The sequence below is a fragment of the Lithobates pipiens genome, unplaced genomic scaffold, assembly GCF_037356315.1.
Source record: "Lithobates pipiens isolate NorthernLeopardFrog02 unplaced genomic scaffold, aLitPip1_a1.2 Scaffold_18, whole genome shotgun sequence".
Taxonomy (NCBI): Eukaryota; Metazoa; Chordata; class Amphibia; order Anura; family Ranidae; genus Lithobates; species Lithobates pipiens.
In genome coordinates, this window is record NW_027507758.1 from 3473674 (window position 1) to 3494610 (window position 20937).

At 43.7% G+C, this 20937-nt stretch overlaps 1 protein-coding gene across 1 annotated transcript in view; it reads right to left on the minus strand.

Moving 5' to 3' along the window:
* LOC143986951 (phospholipase B1, membrane-associated-like) overlaps positions 1–20937 on the minus strand; it is a 200230-nt gene that overhangs the window by 100189 nt on the left and 79104 nt on the right. The window contains exons 18-24 of the mRNA XM_077485364.1: positions 18491–18564; positions 16265–16308; positions 9528–9636; positions 6526–6586; positions 4503–4583; positions 1222–1287; positions 461–561 (exon numbers count right to left, since the gene is read on the minus strand). Of these exons, the coding sequence (XP_077341490.1) occupies positions 461–561; positions 1222–1287; positions 4503–4583; positions 6526–6586; positions 9528–9636; positions 16265–16308; positions 18491–18564 (536 nt within the window). The remainder of the gene's footprint in view (positions 1–460; positions 562–1221; positions 1288–4502; positions 4584–6525; positions 6587–9527; positions 9637–16264; positions 16309–18490; positions 18565–20937) is intronic.

Genomic DNA, 20937 nt, shown 5'->3' on the forward strand with positions numbered 1-20937 from the left:
TTCTGGATCCCCAAGTGTCAGGGTGCCATTGTTCTCTGTTATGGAATCCTACTAGTCAGAGGGGCAATTTTGCAATAAGATGAATATTCATTTGTTAAAGTGGAGTTCCGCCCATATATATATATATATATATATATATATATATATATATATATATATATATATATATATATATATATATATATATATATAGTTGATCCCCTTTTTAATGCCAATATTCCGTTTGCTTTGTTGGCAGCAGCTTGGCATTGCTGAGCCCATCATCTACTAGGACACCCAGGTCCTTCTCCATCCTAGATCCCCCCATGTTGTTCAAGTTGCGGGAATGTACAGATTGAGCTAAAGATCAAATTATGAGTGGAACTCCACTTTAGATGACTCTCCTGTGGACGTCACACGCAGGCGCAGGGAGTGCAGACTACAGTATACAGCATGTGAGGAGCAATGTTGGTAGCCTCACCTCATCATTCTCCGTGGACAGTGAGTTCTATCATCATCAAACATTTCCTTTAATGGTATAATGTCCAGAATAGTCACCAAATTCACAAACATTCTGGGAACCTGAAGACAGAAAAGTAGCCAATTAAACAAATGCATTAAGAGAACAGGAATCCCGTCACAGCTGGTGACTGTCTGCATCCGGTCTTCCTATAATATACAGTATTAAAGGTAAGCCATACGTAGTGTCCCCTATAACAATACCCGTGTGTAGCGGCTGCTGCTCCCTCTCTCCTCTCACAGTAATCTAGAAATCTTTAGATAGCAGCTGTGACAACTCAGACCACGAAATCACTTTTGAAAGTAAAGTAATTTCTTACAAAGTCTGACTGGGTACAATGAAATCAACCTTCAAAATGAGGTGAAACCAACTGAAAAATCGAGACACTTCCTATAGGCGGGATGAAGGAAGCGAAAAGGGAAATTCTATTCTTAAACAATGTTGCAGATTGATAATTTACTGGTTGGAATTCAGTGACAGTTTAATAATAAAAGGTGGATCTTTCTTGAAGAATTACATTGTTGCAATATATTGTGACATGTCAGGAATTGACTCAAATTCACAAACTTATAAAGATAAACTTTAATAGAAAAAAAAAGTTATTGATAGACAAAGAAAAACAGGAAATGATAATAAGGAAACATTTTCTATTGCTCCTAAACATTGCTGACATCACTCTATGGACAAGATAAATATACGATATATAGACAGGTGATCAATACCTCTTTCTGCAGGTAGTCCAGGGCCTGTTTGATTCTGTATACAAATTGTTCAGGAGAATGATAGATCTGTCAGAAACCAATAAAACAAAGTTAATGTATCAACTTTTTTTTTTTTTTTTTTTTTTTTTAAAGAGAAGGATGAACATTTACCATTCATCCACAGAAACTAAACTCTCTCAGTCAACAAACTATTTTTAATCCTGCTAATTTTTTATTTTATTAAAATGTATTTAATTTTTTATTATTTTATTTTTTTATTTTTAATGCTGCTGCTAGCTTTATTAAATAGATAGGAAGGTGGATTATATTTACTTGTTTAAAACACTTAGCCCTTAGACACACGGTCGGAGATTCCGACTACCTAATCCGACGGATTAATTCCGGAAGTGATGTTGCATACACACGGTCGGACAAAGTTGTCGGAAAATCCGATTGTACATAACGTGATGAGGTAATTTCGTTACGACGGGACTACGTTCAGGCTAGTAGCCAATAGCTTTGGTCTAGGAATTTGATCTGAGCATGCGTGGCACTTTGTCCTATCGGAGTAGGCTACACATGATCGGAGTATGTCCGATCGGAGCATTTTGTCGGAAAATTTTTCTGGCAAGTTGGAAAAGTTGGTCCGTCGGATATTCCGACGGAAACAGTCCAATGCAGACCACACACAGTCGCAATATCCGACAAAACGCTCCGATCGGAAACATTCCAACGGAATCTCCGACCGTGTGTACAAGGGCTTAGAACATTTCTTCAGTTACTTCCTGGTTTCTGGCCTAGGCCAAAATGATGTCATACATCCCAGATGTCTTCATGGAAGGAGGGGCTTTCTCATCTAGGCACTCGAGATCTCCAATTACATCACTTCCCCTTGTACACACGCTCGGACATTCCGACGGAAAATGTCCGATCAGGCCATGTTGTCGGATAATCCGACCGTGTATGGGCTTCATCGGACTGTTTCCTTCGGAATGTCCGACCGACAAAGTTTTAGAGCTGGGCTGTAAAATTTTCCGACAACATGATCCGATCGGACTTTGTCCGATTGTTTGTAGAGAATTCCGATCGGAAAAAGTGCCACGCATGCTCAGATCAAATTAAGAGATTAAAGCTATTGGCTACTAGCCTGAACGTAGTCCCGTCGTAACGAAATAACGTCACCACGTTCCGAACGATCGGATTTTCCGACAACTTTGTCCGACCGTGTGTATGCAACACCAGTTTCGGACAAAATCCGTCGGAAAAAATCCAACGGATTTTGTTGTCGGAATGTCCGACCCGTGTGTACAAGGGCTTACTGTAAACCCTCAGTAATTGGAGATTTCCATGAATTGCTGTTTTGGCACAAGACCGGCAACCGTATACACTCCGCTACATTATTAGTCCGCTCCGATACAAACCAACAAAATGGCTGCCACCGAGGCGGCGACAACTTTTTTCTCCTTGCCCTTGTTTCACCAGGTTCAGCGACCCCTCAGAATGTGTAACGGAAGTGACGTTCCGCCGCCGACATCTTGCTAAACCCCCGCACTCCTCCACAGTTATGCCCCATACACACAGTCGGACTTTCCGACGACAAAATCCGTCAGATTTTTTCCGATGGATTTTGGCCCAAACTCGTCTAGCATACACACGGTCGCACAAAGTTGTCGGAAAATCCGAACGTTCAGAACGAGGTGAGGTAGGTACTACAAATGGGCCTGTAGCCAATAGCTTTCGTCTCGTAATTTATTCTGAGCACGCGTGGCACTTTGTCCGTCGGAATTGTCTACATGCAATCGGAATTTAAAAAGATGGGATTTTGTTGTCGGAAAATTTTAGATCCAGTTCTCAAACTTTGTGTGTCGGCAATTCCGACGGAAAAAGTCAGGTGGAGCCCACACACACGATCAGATTTTCTGACAACGCGATCCGATCGCTCATTTTCCGTCGGAAAGTCCGACTGTGTGTACAAGGCATAAGGATACACTGAGAAGGGGGAAAGCGGACATCTTGTTACACCCAATGGAGTTTTGCATTTTACACTTCTTTTTAACAGTAAAGTGAGTTTCTATAGTGAAATACAGGACTTAGAACTCCGTATGACTGGTTAGATGTTGAATTTTAAAAGCAGCGGCGACCCCGCTCATCTCACAGGTTTACTCATCTGACAGAAGTTCGCTACAAAGTAGACACCCTTTCCAGGGCAAAAGGTGACCAGTGTAGTTGTCATGGCCCATGCAGGGGGACCAATAGAGTTACTAGGTCCCTGTCAGGATTGTCCACCTGGTCACCATGTCCCTGGCAGGAAGGCCCATGACGTCACCATGTCCCTGGCAGGAAGGCCCATGAGGCCACCATGTCCCTGGCAGGAAGGCCCATGAGGCCACCATGTCCCTGGCAGGAAGGCCCATGAGGTCACCTTGTCCCTGGCAGGAAGGCCCATGAGGTCACCATGTCCCTGGCAAGAAGGCCCATGAGGTCACCATGTCCCAAGTAGGAAGACCCATGAGGTCACCATGTCCCTGGCAGGAAGGCCCATGAGGTCACCATGTCCCAAGTAGGAAGACCCATGAGGTCACCATGTCCCTGGCAGGAAGGCCCATGAGGTCACCATGTCCCTGGCAGGAAGGTCCATGAGGTCACCATGTCCCTGGAAGGAAGGCCCAGGATTTCACCATGTCCCTGGCAGGAAGGTCAATGAGGCCACCATGTCCCTGGCAGGAAGACCCATGAGGTCACCATGTCCCAAGTAGGAAGACCCATGAGGTCACCATGTCCCTGGCAGGAAGACCCATGAGGTCACCATGTCCCAAGTAGGAAGACCCATGAGGTCACCATGTCCCTGGCAGGAAGGCCCATGAGGTCACCATGTCCCTGGCAGGAAGGCCCATGAGGTCACCATGTCCCTGGCAGGAAGGCCCATGAGGTCACCATGTCCCTGGCAGGAAGGCCCATGAGGTCACCATGTCCCTGGCAGGAAGGCCCATGAGGCCACCATGTCCCTGGCAGGAAGGCCCATGAGGTCACCATGTCCCTGGCAGGAAGGTCCATGAGGTCACCATGTCCCTGGCAGGAAGGCCCATGATGCCACCATGTCCCTGGCAGGAAGGCCCATGAGGCCACCATGTGCCTGGCAGGAACGCCCATGAGGTCACCATGTCCCTGGTAGGAAGCCCCATGAAGTCACCATGTTCCTGGTAGGAAGCCCCATGAGGTCACCATGTCCCTGGCAGGAAGGCCCATGAGGCCACCATGTCCCTGGCTTTAGATGTAGTCATTTAGGTATCATTGTCACTTACTGGGTCCTTGCAGATTCCACACAGATCATTTCCTCCAATGAAGATAGTAAGCAGTTTCCAGTCTTCAGCATAATTAATTTTCTAATCAAAATAAATAAACAAATATATAAATACATTAAAAAAAATGACTGCATACAATGAAATGCGGTGTGGGTAACCGCATGCGAATCGAACAGAAATCACACTGCATTTCGGTTCAAATCATATGTGATCCTTTGCAGTGCAATTTGAGCCCATTCATTTAGCATGACTCGAATTGCACTGCATCCGCACAAAAGGGGCTGGCAATTTTTTTTCCGCACTGGAATCAGTTCACATTAATTTATTAATTTTCTAACGAATTCCAAATTGTCAGAATGATTTGCGTGCCCCATCATTGGTGTCAGTGGGAGGGATAGTGCCCCATCATTGGTGTCAGTGGGAGGAATAGTGCCCCATCATTGGTATCAGTGGGGGGGAATAGTGTCCCATCATTGGTGTCAGTGGGAGGAATAGTGTCTCATCATTGGTGTCAGTGGGAGGAATAGTGCCCCATCATTGGTGTCAGTGGGAGGAATAGTGCCCCATCATTGGTGTCAGTGGGAGGAATAGTGCCCCATCATTGGTGTCAGTGGGAGGAATAGTGCCCCATCATTGGTGTCAGTGGGAGGAATAGTGCCCCATCATTGGTGTCAGTGGGAGGAATAGTGCCCCATCATTGGTGTCAGTGGGAGGAATAGTGCCCCATCATTGGTGTCAGTGGGAGGAATAGTGCCCCATCATTGGTGTCAGTGGGAGGAATAGTGCCCCATCATTGGTGTCAGTGGGAGGAATAGTGCCCCATCATTGGTGTCAGTGGGAAGAATAGTGCCCCATCATTGGTTTCAGTGAGAGGAATATTGTCCCATCATTGGTGTCAGTGGGAGGAATAGTGCCCCATCATTGGTGTCAGTGGGAGGAATAGTGCCCCATCATTGGTGTCAGTGGGAGGAATAGTGCCCCATCATTTGTTTCAGTGGGAGGAATATTGTCCCATCATTGGTGTCAGTGGGAGGAATAGTGCCCCATCATTGGTGTCAGTGGGAGGAATAGTGCCCCATCATTGGTGTCAGTGGGAAGAATAGTGCCCCATCATTGGTGTCAGTGGGAGGAATAGTGCCCCATCATTGGTGTCAGTGGGAGGAATAGCGCCCCATCATTGGTGTCAGTGGGAGGAATAGTGCCCCATCATTGGTGTCAGTGGGAAGAATAGTGCCCCATCATTGGTATCAGTGGGAGGAATAGTGCCCCATCATTGGTGTCAGTGGGAGGAAAAGTGCCTCATCATTGGTATCAGTGAGAGGAATAGTGCCCCATCATTGGTGTCAGTGGGAGGAATAGTGCCCCATCATTGGTGTCAGTGGGAAGAATAGTGCCCCATCATTGGTGTCAGTGGGAGGAATAGTGTCCCATCATTGGTGTCAGTGGAAGGAATAGTGCCCCATCATTGGTGTCAGTGGGGGGAATAGTGCCCCATCATTGGTGTCAGTGGAAGGAATAGTGCCCCATCATTGGTGTCAGTGGGAGGAATAGTGCCCCATCATTGGTATCAGTGGATGGAATAGTGTCTGAAAGGCCAGATAAAGTTAAGCAAAGGGCCACATCCAGCCCCCGGGGTCACAGGTCCCACTGCTTTAGCCTGACACTCACCTATCAATGCATTTTGATAATTTAATAATTCATCCCATGAGCCCCACTGCTTGCGAGTACTGGGAGCGGGGGGGGGGATGATATCAGGAAGGTATGTACTGCCCCCTGCTTGCCCCTCCCACCAGCCATGATTTGCCTGCATTACATAGAGAAGCACAGAGACCCGGGGGTGACATCCGTGGGTCTAAAATAAGGAATGTGATGAAAACAGATCATGTTGAGGGAGAACCAGAGAAAATATAAGAAGATTTAACTTCAGCTTTAACCCTTCCCTCTTCATTCACAACTGAGAAGAAGTTCTGGCTGTACATAGACTGTAAATTGCCTTTGTGTTTTCCTTATAAACTTCACTCACCCTTGAAGAATTCATCCTCTTCATGGCCGTCACCAAGTTTTGGGACTGCTCCAGCATATCACTGCAAGGAACCGGAACACAAACGGGTCAGAACCATCAACAGACCCCCCCAATCAACAGATCCCCCAATCAACAGATCCCCCAATCAACAGATCATCCCAATCAACAGATCATCCCAATCAATAGATCATCCCAATCAATAGATCCCCCAATCAATAGATCATCCCAATCAATAGATCCCCCAATCAATAGATCCCCCAATTAATAGAGCCCCTCAATCAATAGATCCCCCAATCAATAGATCCCCCAATCAATAAATCCCCCAATGAACAGATCCCCCAATGAACAGATCCCCAATCAATAGATCCCCCAATTAATAGAGCCCCCAATCAATAGACCCCCCAATTAATAGATCCCCAATCAATAGATCCCCCAATTAATAGAGCCCCCAATCAATAGACCCCCCAATTAATAGATCGCCCAATCAATAGACCTACCCAATAAATAGACCCACCCAATCAATAGATCCACCCAATCAATAGATCCACCCAATTATTAGATCCACCCAATCAATAGATCCTGCCAATCATTAGACCCCCCCAATCATTAGATCCCCCAATCAATAGACCCACCCAATCAATAGATCCCCCAATTAATAGACCCGCCCAATCAATAGACCCCCAATCAATAGGTCCCCCCAATTAATAGATCCCCCAATCAATAGATCCCCCCAATCAATAGATCCCCCATATATACAAGGCAGGTGGAAATACAGACTCCTAATTATCTTTCATGAACCCTTCTGTGACCAGAGGACATTGAAGCCCGGCCGAGAGCCCGGACCAGATAACTCAACAATAACCACAGGACTTGTCTACCTAAATCATTTTCCTTCACATTGTTTATTTTTAAACACTTATTTCAGGTATTTACAGTGCCTTGCGAAAGTATTCGGCCCCCTTGAACTTTTCAACCTTTTGCCACATTTCAGGCTTCAAACATAAAGATATAAAATTTTAATTTTTTGTGAAGAATCACCAACAAGTGGGACACAATTGTGAAGTGGAACGAAATCTATTGGATAATTTAAACTTTTTTAGCAAATAAAAAACTGAAAAGTGGTGCGTGCAAAATTATTCGGCCCCTTTACTTTCAGTGCAGCAAACTCACTCCAGAAGTTCAGCGAGGATCTCTGAATGATCCAATGTTGTCCTAAATGACTGATGGTGATAAATAGAATCCACCTGTGTGTAATCAAGTCTCTGTATAAATGCACCTGCTCTGTGATAGTCTCAGGGTTCTGTTGAAAGCGCAGAGAGCATCATGAAGACCAAGGAACACACCAGGCAGGTCCGTAATACTGTTGTGGAGAAGTTTAAAGCTGGATTTGGATACAAAAAGATTTCCCAAGCTTTAAACATCCCAAGGAGCACTGTGCAAGCGATCATTTTGAAATGGAAGGAGTATCAGACCACTGCAAATCTACCAAGACCTGGCCGTCCCTCTAAACTTTCAGCTCAGACAAGGAGAAGACTGATCAGAGATGCAGCCAAGAGGCCCATGATCACTCTGGATGAACTGCAGAGGACTACAGCTGAGGTGGGAGAGTCTGTCCATAGGACAACAATCAGTCGTACACTGCACAAATCTGCCCTTTATGGAAGAGTGGCAAGAAGAAAGCCATTTCTCAAAGATATCCATAAAAAGTCTTGTCTAAAGTTTGCCACAAGCCACCTGGGAGACACACCAAACATGTGGAAGAAGGTGCTCTGGTCACATGAAACCAAAATCCAACTTTTTACCCACAATGCAAAACGATATGTTTGGCGTAAAAGCAACACAGCTCATCACCCTCAACACACCATCCCCACTGTCACACATGGTGGTGGCAGCATCATGGTTTGGGCTTTTCTTCAGCAGGGACAGGGAAGATGGTTAAAATTGAGGAGAAGATGGATGCAGCCAAATACAGGACCATTCTGGATGAAAACCTGTTGGAGTCTGCAAAAGACCTGAAACTGGGACGGAGATTTATCTTCCAACAAGACAATGATCCCAAACATACAGCAAAATCTACAAAGGAATGGTTCACAAATAAACGTATCCAGGTGTTAGAATGGCCAAGTCAAAGTCCAGACCTGAATCCAATCGAGAATCTGTGGAAAGAGCTGAAAACTGCTGTTCACAAACGCTCTCCATCCAACCTCACTGAGCTCCAGCTGTTTTGCAAGGAAGAATGGGCAAGAATTTCAGTCTCTCGATGTGCAAAACTGATAGAGACACCCCAAGAGACTTGCAGCTGTAATCGCAGCAAAAGGTGGCTCTACAAAGTATTAACACAAGGGGGCCCAATCATTTTGCACGCCCCACTTTTCATTTTTTTATTAGTTAAAAAAAGTTTCAAAAATCCAATAGATTTCGTTCTACTTCACAATTGTGTCCCACTTGTTGGTGATTCTTCACAAAAAATAAACATTTTATATCTTTATGTTTGAAGCCTGAAATGTGGCAAAAGGTTGAAAAGTTCAAGGGGGCCGAATACTTTCGCAAGGCACTGTATATATCGCTGACAATTTACATGTATATTGTACATTCACATCAGTTCCCGCCCCCGAGGAGCTTACACTCTAAGGTCCCCAACTCACATACATACATACTGGGGCCAATTTAGACGGGAGCCAATCAACCTCCCAGCGTGTCTTTGGAGGAACACAAATCACCATTCTGAATATTTCCAAATTAACGAATTTGTCGAATTTCATGGAAGAACACATTTGAAACGCAGCGAGTGTCGCGCATCCATTATTGTTCACCCGCCATGGTTGATACATGGGTTGGATCTATCAATGTATAAGAAATGTAACATAAGATGGGCCCCATCCAATCACAGAACGTCTTGTCTCAGGATGGGCCCTTTGAAGGAGGTACGAGGTGAGATGAGGTCGTCCAATGACTGGAGAGGGGGGGGGGTGGGGCATATTATCATTTGGAAAAGGTCTTACTCTGCTTTGGCTCCGGGAACGGCTCGGTTTAGGGCGGATCGTGGCAGAACATGAAAGCCTTTCCCTATGGAGTATCCTTGTATACCGGGATTAAACATCCGGAGAATGTCTGCAGAGGAAAGCGGTAGGTAGGGTTAGGTAGGTACACGGCAGTATTATTATACCAGAAAAATAATCCAAAGACGGAGGATCGTTCTACTACAGCCTGATTCCACTTTATAGTAATCCCTACGGGACGGCTCATTAGGGGAACGTAGGGATCGCTCTAATGATTATCTCCAACAATCAGAGGTTTTGCTAAACAGATTTCTATAAAAAGGTTATTATGATTAGGAATCCACATTGGAAGATAAGAGTCGAGTGATAGAAATGGGGCAGATAAATCAAACACGACACCGCATCCCAATATTGTAACCGATAAAACAAGAATTTGGACTTTGGGGTCAACCAACCCCGGGACTTTTGGTGGTGCCACAAATAAAAGGTAGAGGGTTACAATACCGTATCCATAAAAAAGTTTTGTTTATTATTAGAGAAACAACAGAAAAACAAATACAGATATACATTCATATGACATTAAAAAGCATCAAACATGGAAGATTTCCAGAATGGGCTGGCTTATCTAGCAATCCCATAAATACCACTCAACATGTTTCGCTCATTTGAGCTTCCTCAGGAGTTTAGGTATATGATGGCGATTTGCGCAGCCGAGCCATGCTGTCGCAGTACAACTGCGGCGACTGGTCTGCATGCGGTAACTATGAGCAAAACTTTTTTTTTTTTCATTTTGGATAGATCAAGGGGAGGGTTATAACTAGGGATGCACCAATGCCATTTTTATTACGAGTATGAGTACCGATACTTTTTACTTTTTTTTTAGTACTCGCCGATACCAATTAACGATCCCTACCGGAACTGTTTTGTTTTCACTTCAGCTATCAGCAATGGTACAAAACCAAGGTTATTTACAAATTAAATAATTCATCCCTTTGATCTGCAGATGAAGAAACAGAAAGATACAGAAAGAAACAATGTTTCTTTTTATTTTAGCGTTTCAGCGCCTGAGCGATGTTGTTAATAAACATTGCCGGTGTTCTGCCCAATTGAGTCCGACCATCGATATGTGTCCGTTCCGTACTGCGCATGCGCAGTACGGAGCAGACGAAGCTTCGGAAAATCTCCGAAGCTGAACGGCGCCTGCGCCGTGAGTGGAGGAGGTAGCCCCACTATCCAAGCGGACATAGGGTTTAGAATTTTAGAGGGCCCCTCGCGGGCGAGCTTCGCTCGCCACGCTTCGGGCTCGGCCTCGCTGCGCTCGGCTCTTTTTTATTCTAACTCTATGTCCACTTGGATAGTGGGGATAGAACCTGGACTCACGGCGCAGGCGCCGTTCGTCCTCGGCAATTTTCGGAATCTGTGCTCCTGTGTACTGCGCATGCGCAGTACGCAGAGGACAGCATCTGATGGAGGACCCTATTTTACAAGACACCGGCTGCTTTTTTTTTTTTGACAGCTCCAATTACAGCACTCCTTTAATTACACACGTGGGTTGGACTTGATAGACTTGCATCTTTCTTCAACCTCACCTACTATGTAACTATATGTAACTTCAGCTGTCAGCAATGGTACAATGCATTGAAAAGTTATTTACAAATGAAATAAACAGATTTTTTTATTTATTTGTTTTTTCTTTTTGTGCTTTTTCAATGTGAAATGTGTAAATATATGTTAATATATATATGTGTAAAAATATTAACTAAGAAAACAAACAAAAAACAAAGTTTTCATTTGTTTATCATTTATAAAATAGACGTAAAAAAAAAAAAAGCAGGAAAATAACAATTAAATGGAGGAGAATTAGGAGTTAATTAAAGCTGATTAGTGTAAATTAAGGGTTAACAATGGGTTAAATTGAGGAACATTGGTTCATCCCTTTGATCTGCAGATGAAGAAAAAGAAAGATACAAAAACAAACAATGTTTCTTTTTTATTTTAGCGTTTCAGCGCCTGAGCGATGTTGTTAATAAACATTGCCGGTGTCCTATCATATATGGTCCCCCATCGGATAGTGTCCGCTGTGTACTGCGCATGCGCAGTACACAGCACACACGGATTCCGAAAATAGCCGAGGATGAACAGCGCCTGCGCCGTGAGTCCAGGTTCCATCCCCACCATCCAAGTGGACACAGAGTTAGAATAAAAAGAGCCGAGCGCAGCGTGGCGAGCAAAGCTCGCCCGCGAGGGGCCCTCTAATTTTCACAACCCTATGTCCGCTTGGATGGTGGGGCTACCACCTCCACTCACGGCGCAGGCGCCGTTCATCTTCGGAGATTTTCCGAAGCTTCTTCTGCCCCGTACTGCACATGCGCAGTACGGGGCGGACACTATATGATGGCAGGACACTATCTGCCAGAACACCAGCTGCTTTTTTTTTTTCTGACAGCTCCAATAACAGGACTCCTTTAAAACTCCTTTAATCACACACGTGGGTTGGACTTAATGGACTTATGTCTTTTTTCAACCTCATCTACTATGTAACTATATGTAACTAACAGCTGTCAGCAATGGTACAAAGCATTGAAAAGTTATTTACAAATGAAATAAACAGATTTTTTTTATTTATTTGTTTTTTCTTTTTGTGCTTTTTCAATGTGAAATGTGTAAATATATGTTAATATATATGTATAAAAATATTAACTAAGAAAGCAAACAAAAAGAGTTTTAATTTGTTTATCGTTTATAAAATAGATGTGAAGAAAAAAAAAAAAGAAGGAAAATAACAATTAAATGGAAGAGAATTAGGAGTTAATTAATGCTGATTAGTGTAAATTAAGGGTTAACAAGGGGTTAAATGGAGGAACATTGGTTCATCCCTTTGATCTGCAGATGAAGAAACAGAAAGATACAAAAAGAAATAATTTTTATTTTTAGTGTTTCAGCACCTGAGCAATGTTGTTAATAAACATTACCGGCTGCTTTTTTTTTTTTTTGACAGCTCCAATTACTGGACTCCTTTAACACTTGAGTTGTCAGCAATGGTACAATGCATTGAAAAGTTATTTGCAAATGAGATAAATAGATTTTTCTTAATTTATTTTTTGTGTTTTTTTCAAATCTGAAATATGTAAATATATGTTAATGCTTATGTGTAAAAATATTAACTAACAAATAAAAAAAAAAAAAAAAAGGTTTAATTGTTTATCGTCTATAAAAAAGACATGAAAAAAAAAACAAAAAAAAAACAGGAAAATAATAATTAAATGGAGGAGAATAAGCAGTTAATTAAAGCCGATTAGAGTAAACTAAGGGTTAACAAGGGGTTAAACAGAGGAGCATTTGTTCATCCATTTGATCTGCAGATGAAGAAACAGAAAGATACAAAAAGAAACAATGTTTCTTTTTATTTTTAGTGTTTCAGCTCCTGAGCAATGTTGTTAATAAACATCACCCGCTGCTTTTTTTTTTCTTTTTTGACAGCTCCAATTACCGGACTCCTTTAACACTTGAGCTGTCAGCAATAGTACAATGCATTGAAAAGTTATTTACAAATGAAATAAATAGATTTTTCTTAATTTATTTTTTGCACTTTTTCAATGTGAAATGTGTAAATATATGTTAATATTTATGTGTAAAAATGTTAACTAACAAAGCAAACAGAAAAAAAAGTTTTCATTGTTTATCGTTTATACAAATAGACGTGAACATAAAAAAATAAATAAAAAAAAGCAGGAAAATAATAATTAAATGGAGGAGAATAAGGAGTTTATTAATAACGACCGCCCACTGTATATATATATATATATACACATGTCGGCACTTTTAAGTTGGATATCTCGGCAACAGCAGCAGCTGCTGCCATAACAATCTCTTCAGTGGGTGGTCCGGTTTACGATAATGGTGGTCTCTGTAGCGGATTCGCCACAAGATCACCGTTATTAGCGGCGGGAGAGGGTCCCCCCCACCTCATGCCACTCTCCAGCGCCCTCCACCGCTTACCGGAGCCGTTGGTAGCAGCGTAGGCGATCGGGTCCTCTTCCTAGCTGGGTATGGATAAGAGTGATGCCAAGATGACCCCCCCCCATCCATCTCCATACCATAGCAGGGCAGAAGCAACATTAAAACGTCACTTCCGCCCATACCTCTTAAAAGTGAAATTTTTTTGTTGTCATTTTTTCAAATGACAATTTTTTTATTTTTATTTTTTTATTGCATTTAAGTCCACATATGAGATGTGAGGTCTTTTTGACCCCCCCCCCCCCCCGATCTCATATTTAAGAGGACCTGTCACGCTTTTTTTCTATTACAAGGGATGTTTAATTCCTTGTAATAGGAATAAGTGACCCATTTTTTTTTTTTTAACTGTTTTAAAATCAATAAAATAAAGTAAAATAAATAAGAAAATTCTTCTTTTTTTTTTAAAGCGCCCCGTCCCGACAAGCTCACTCGCAGAAGCGAACGCATATATGAGCAGCGCCCATAAAAGAAAACGGTATTCAAACCACACATGTGAGGTATCGGCGCGATCGCTAGAGCGAGAGCAATAATTCTAGCCCTAGACCTCTTCCATCACTCAAACCGTCGCCTATGGAGATTTTTAAGGGTAAAAGTTTGACGCCATTTCACGAGCGGGCGCAATTTTGAAGCGTGACATGTTGGGTATCAATTTACTCGTAACATTATCTTTCACAATATAAAAGAAAATTAGGCTAACTTTAGTGATGTCTTATTTTTTAATTCCAAAAATTTAATTTTTTCCAAAAAAAAAGTGCGCTCGTAAGACCGCTGCGCAAATAAGGTATGAAAAAAAAAGTATTGCAATGACCGCCATTTTATTCTGTAGGGTGTTAGGAAAAAAAATGTTTAATGTTTAGGGGTTCTAAGTAATTTTCTAGCAAACCCCCCCCCCCTGTTTTTAACTTGCAAACACCAAGTCTGGAAAACAGGCCCGGTCCTTAAGTGGTTAAGGCTGATTGGAGTGTAAGGCTCCTTTCACACGGGACGGATCAGTAATGATCCGCCCTGTGATGATCCGCTCACTCAGCAGGGATCGCTCCGTTGTCCCAGCTGAGCCGGTGGCGGACGGGGCGGTCTCCGAACACTGTGCAGGGACCGCCCTGTCAGCTCTCCGTTCTCCTCTATGGGGAACCGTCTGTCCATGTTCATCCGATCCGCTCTGCAGACGGGTAGAAAAATAGGATTTTCCTCCATCTGCAGAATCAGATAATAGCGGATAATAGCGGAGGCGGACGATAGCGGGTGTCTGCGGATGTTCATGTGTGCCGAGATTTGTATTTATGTCTACTTGTTGACCTTACGATCAGTAGTAGATATACTGACAGTGTTGTGGTATATTGCTGTAAAGGTGGCTGCGGGGGAGACACTATATATATATATATATATATATATATATATATATATATATATATATATATATATATATATATATATATATAAAATCAGTAGTTAGGCTCCTAAAATTGCATAATAGTGGCATAATTGGACCTTTTTTTTATTTTGAAGATACGTGTCCCCAGTTATATTCTGTGATGACCCCTCTTCCATATCAGGCAACGTCCGAGGTCAGGCAACGTCCGGGGTCAGGCAACGTCCGGGGTCAGGCAACGTCCGGGGTCAGGCAACGTCCGGCGTCAGGCCACGTCCGGCGTCAGGCCACGTCCGGCGTCAGGCCACGTCCGGCGTCAGGCCACGTCCGGCCACGTCCGGCGTCAGGCCACGTCCGGCGTCAGGCCACGTCCGGCCACGTCCGGCGTCAGGCAACGTCCGGCGTCAGGCAACGTCCGGGATCAGGCAACGTCCGGGATCAGGCAACGTCCGGGATCAGGCAATGTCCGGGATCAGGCAACGTCTGGATCAGGCAACGTCTGGATCAGGCAACGTCCAGGATCAGGCAACGTCCGGATCAGGCAACGTCCGGCATCAGGCAACGTCCGGGATCAGGCAACGTCCGGGATCAGGCAACGTCCGGGATCAGGCAACGTCTGGGGTCAGGCTGGGTTGATGAGCGGCTGATTAGCCACCAGTGTGTGAGAAGGGGATGTACAGACGTCTTAGCCCCACCCCTACTGAAGAAGTCTATGCCTTGGCGTAACGCGTCTAGGGAGGGCGGAGCCTGCATGGTGACATCACATGGTGGCCATCTTATCTGTGAGAAACCGATGTTTTATGTCTGTCCAGCTAACACTGCTTGGGGTGCCACACTTGTGAGACTTTTAATCCCTGTTTTATGGGAAATAAATGTATTATATACGGAGAGCACTAGATTCCGCCATTTCTCTCCTCACATATCCGTCATTGTGGAGAGGTTACGAGGCTCATTGAGCCAGTCAGTTGCAAGAAGCGTGCTCATAGGAGGAGAGAGTGAAGTGATGAGCTGATCAGTCTGCCGCTTCTCCTCTCACTGTCCAATCACAGGCTGGAAGATCCGTCACTCGCCGCCTTCATCAGCTGGCTTTACGCCTATGGACAATGATGTAGGACGGAAACTTTGTGATGGGGGAGGGGAGACGGGGCATCTCCAGGATTTTAGAAGCCAGTTGATTCCCAAATATCATATCTGGGTGGACGCAGACTGTAAAGTGGACCTGTCATTAATATTGGCACAGCACATTTCTGGAAATGCTTTTACCATAAGATGGTTTATAGCTCAAATCATTCTGTACTGGAAACCTTTTTATCTCAATAAACAAAGTTGCAAAAAACTTTCTCATGGAACATACTTGCCAATGTGGTCACGTTACTGAGGTCTTCATCTCCACCGATACTACAGAGAGGAAGAGGAGCGAGAATGAAAGAGATACATTAATATCCTTCTATCTATCTATCTATCTATCTATCTATCTATCTATCTATCTATCTATCTATCTATCTATCCTCTCCCGGGGTGCGGGCTGCGGCTCTGGTGTCCGCTCCTTCCAGGGCTTCCTCTGCCGCGTGTCTCCTCTCTGTTCCTCCTAAGGGCTAGGCATCCAATGGGATCGCCTCACGATTTGGCCAATCAGGGAACAGGTCTCACGACCTACCTCCTGATTGGCGGGGAGGAACTTTAGTGTGAAAATAGCAAAAATGAATTTGCTATTGTCACACAACTGGGTGGGATCAGGGTGCAGTGCTCTGCCATCCATCCTATCCATCCTGTACCCCCCACCGTGTACCACCCACCCTGTACTACCCACCCTTTACCCCCCAACCTGTACCACCCAGCCTGTACCATCCACCCTGTACTATCCATGCAGTACTACCCACCCTGTACTATCCATGCTGTACTACCCACCTAGTACCACCCACCCTGTACCACCCAACCTGTACTATCCACCCTATACCACCCAGCCTGTACTATCCACCCTATACCCCCCAACCTGTACCACCCAGCCTGTACCATCCACCCTGTACAATCCATGCTGTACTACCCACCCTGTACTATCCATGCTGTACTACCCACCTAGTACTACCCACCCTGTACCACCCAGCCTGTACTATCCACCCTATACCACCCAGCCTGTACTATCCACCCTATACCCCCCAACCTGTACCACCCAGCCTGTACTATCCATGCTGTACTACCCACCTAGTACCACCCACCCTGTACCACCCAGCCTGTACTATCCACCCTATATCAACCAGCCTGTACTATCCACCCTATACCCCCCAACCTGTACCACCCAGCCTGTACCATCCACCCTGTACTATCCATGCTGTACTACCTACCCTGTACCACCCACCGTGTACCACCCACCCTGTACTATCCATGCTGTACTACCCACCTAGTACCACCCACCCTGTACCACCCACTCTGTACCACCCACTCTGTACTATCCACCCTATACCACCCACTGTGTACTACCCACCCTTTACCCCCCAACCTGTACCACCCAGCCTGTACCATCCACCCTGTACTATCCATGCTATTCCACCCACCCTGTGCCACTTACCGTGTACCACCCACCGTGTACCACCCACCCTGTGCCACCCACCGTGTACCACCCACCGTGTACCACCCAGCCTGTACTCTCCACCCTGTACCACCCAGCCTGTACCACCCAGCCTGTACTATCTATGCTGTACCACCCACCCTGTACAACCCACCCTGTACCACTTACCGTGTACCACCCACCGTGTACCACCCAGCCTGTACTCTCCATCCTGTACCACCCACCCTGTGCCACTTATCGTGTACCACCCACCGTGTACCACCCACCCTGTGCCACTTATCGTGTACCACCCACCGTGTACCACCCACCCTGTGCCACTTACAGTGTACCACCCACCGTGTACCACCCACCGTGTACCACCCAGCCTGTACTCTCCACCCTGTACCACCCACCCTGTACTATTCGTCCTGCACCACCCACCCTGCACCTGATTTTGTACTCTTTAGTTTTAGTAAATCAACCCTTGAGTGTTATTGATACATCCTGTGATCAATGTTTGTCTCCTAAATATACTGGTATTATATAATATTTATAGGGATAAATAAACAATATAAACAATTTGTTTATAAACCAAATAAAGTAAATCTGACCATAACCATTAAAGTGTGTCTTTAGATAAGTCTACAATTCTGGTTCCTTACATGTTGTTTCACGTTTCGATAGTTGTCAGGCCCCATTCATGCTTAGCGATTTGTCATCATCGCCATTCTGCCCGCAATTTCAAATCACGTGGCAATCACTGCAATATGCAGGACACGTGTTTCATTTTTAAATGGCACCCCAAACACGGTGCGATTTTGCCACAGTTGTCGCACAACAGAATCAATCTGCAGCAAAACGCCAAAAAAAGGAGCCGGAGCTCCCTTCCATTATTGGAGGGGGAGGGGCTGCCCTCGCGTGAAAATCGCCCCCCACACAAACATTCGCTACACAAAGTGTGAACGTGGCCTGAATATTAACTTCGTATTACAAGAAAACGAATATCACAGAATCTGCCCCACAATTCACACCGACCTCCAGGACATTCCCCGGTATTCGGATACCACGTCTAGAATGTCCATGATAAACGCTCCGGCGCCATTTCCTGCCTGGAACACCAAAGAGAATCCGCGTTAGACTGAAACTCCAGACAGAAATAAAACACACAATAAAATGACGTTCTGTTATCGGTAATTTGTCATTCCGTGATTTGTGCTGATAGAAGCATTTGCCACTTTCAGCTTCTCCTTTCACTGTCCAGACACAGGCTGGGGGCGGGGCCAGGATGACCTGGGCTCTGAGGAAGTCAGTGGAATGATGCCCCGACACCAGACTGAGGACATCTAGTGGCAGAAAAATGTTTGCTAAAGTCCAATCTCCCAATTTTGCTCATAGAGTTGCTGGGACAAAATTTGCTTGAAATTAAATAAAAAAAAAAAATAGATCACCTGTATTGTGCGTTTTGTGCGCATTGTATGTTCTTTGCATTTGTGCTTATTTACTATTTTTGTTTGTGTATTTTGTTGTTATTTTTACATTGTTTTTTTTTTTCCCTTTTTAAATCATATAAATCAGGTTTATTGAAAAGTTTCACAACCAAAAACAATCAGAAAGGCATAACCCAGGGACAAGGGGTGGGCAGGAGGGGGCAGCTGCCATGTGAGGTGGTGGGGGTACCACAAGGAGATTCAGGGAGGGAGGCAATTTGTGTCCAGAGGGGGATTTTGAGAGGGGTAGCAGGGGGTTAAGAATAGTTCTAGGGCAGTGATGGCAAACCTTGGCACCCCAGATGTTTTGGAACTACATTTCCCATGATGCTCCAGTACACTGCAGAGTGCATAAAAATCATGGGAAATGTAGTTCCAAAACATCTGGGGTGCCAAGGTTTGCCATCACTGTTCTAGGGAAATCTGGGTAGGTGTGCTAGGAGTGGTAATTTGGGGCGCAGGGGGGGGGGAGATTTGTGTTGCGGGGGGGAGATGGGTGAAGAGGAGATTTGTGCTAAGATCTAATTTTTCTTTTTTTTTTTCTGGAGGGGGGTATTTGTGCTAATAGGGTTGATTGGGGGGTATTTATGCTAGAAGGGGGGGGGGGATTTGAAGGTTAGAGGATTTGTGCAAGGAGGGGGACAATTTTTTTGGGGGGGGCCAAAATTTGTGCCTGGAGAATATAGGGTAAGATGAGCTGGGGGGGGGGGGGGGTAAAGACCAGGAGGGGGGATGTCAGCAGGGTGGATTTGTACTGTACGAAAGGGGGAATTTATGCTTAGAGGACAGCCATGCAGATTACATGGGGGGAGGGGGGGGGCACAATTTGGGCTGACTAGACATGCGCAACCCGTTTCGTTCCGAATTAGTTTTTTAACGAATTTAGACAAATTAGTCAATTCGGAAATAGCCAAATTAACGAGAAACCATTTAACAAACTTTTCTGAATAATAATGTAACTATTACTAATTATTAAGTTATACAATACAAAAAAACGAAATATAATGTAAAATGAGATACATATAATGTGAAAATAGATACGTCAAAAACACAATTGATAACAAGTGCAAAAAGTGAAAAAAAAAGTGCAAAAAGTGAAAAAAGTTGATAGGATGATCTTGAAACGCGTTTCCTTTTTTTTATGTTTCAGCGTCATCCTATGAACTTTTACTTTTTTTTTACTTTTTTGCACTTGTTATCAATTGAATTGTGTTTTTGACGTATCTATTTTCACATTATAGGTATCTCATTTTACATTATATTTCCTTTTTTGTATTCACTTTTTATCACATCCATCCATTATTTATCACTTCTTTAGTGACACGGGTTTTTTCACTCTTTAATCATGAGTCGGAGTTCATGGTGTTAATCGTTGGTCTTGTATATGTGATTATCTACATTGATCTGTTGGTCATCGATCACTTACTTGGTTTTATATTTGCGCAACTTTTTTTGTTTTATGTGTATTTGTTGCGTTCACTAACAGTAAAATTTGAAAGGAAAATTCCAATACCTCTAATTTAATAGTTAGTAGTAGTTAAGTTATTATTAGTTAGTTATTTCAGATTTTTTGAATTTTCGGGCTTTCGAATCTTCGAAGTTTCATTCTTATTTTTGGATTTTCGTTCTTTTTGAATTTTTGTTCTGACTTTCAGATTTAAACATTTTTTTGGATTTTCGAACTTTTGAATTTCGTATTTTAAAATTTCCGGATTTTCGGATTTCGAATTTTTCGTTTTTCAGAACTTACAGATTTTCGAATTCTGAATTTACGAATTTTTTTAATTTACGAATTTTTCGGATATTCAAATTTGCGAATTTTCCAATATTCATATAAATTTGTTAAACAGGTTTTCATTCATTTGGATATTTCCGGTTTAATGAGTTTGTCGAAATTCGTTAAAAAACTAGATATTTTTTCAGGTTTTAGAATTTTCAGGTTTTTTAATTTTTCAAATTAACAAATTTTTTTCAAATTTACGTTTTTTTTTTTAA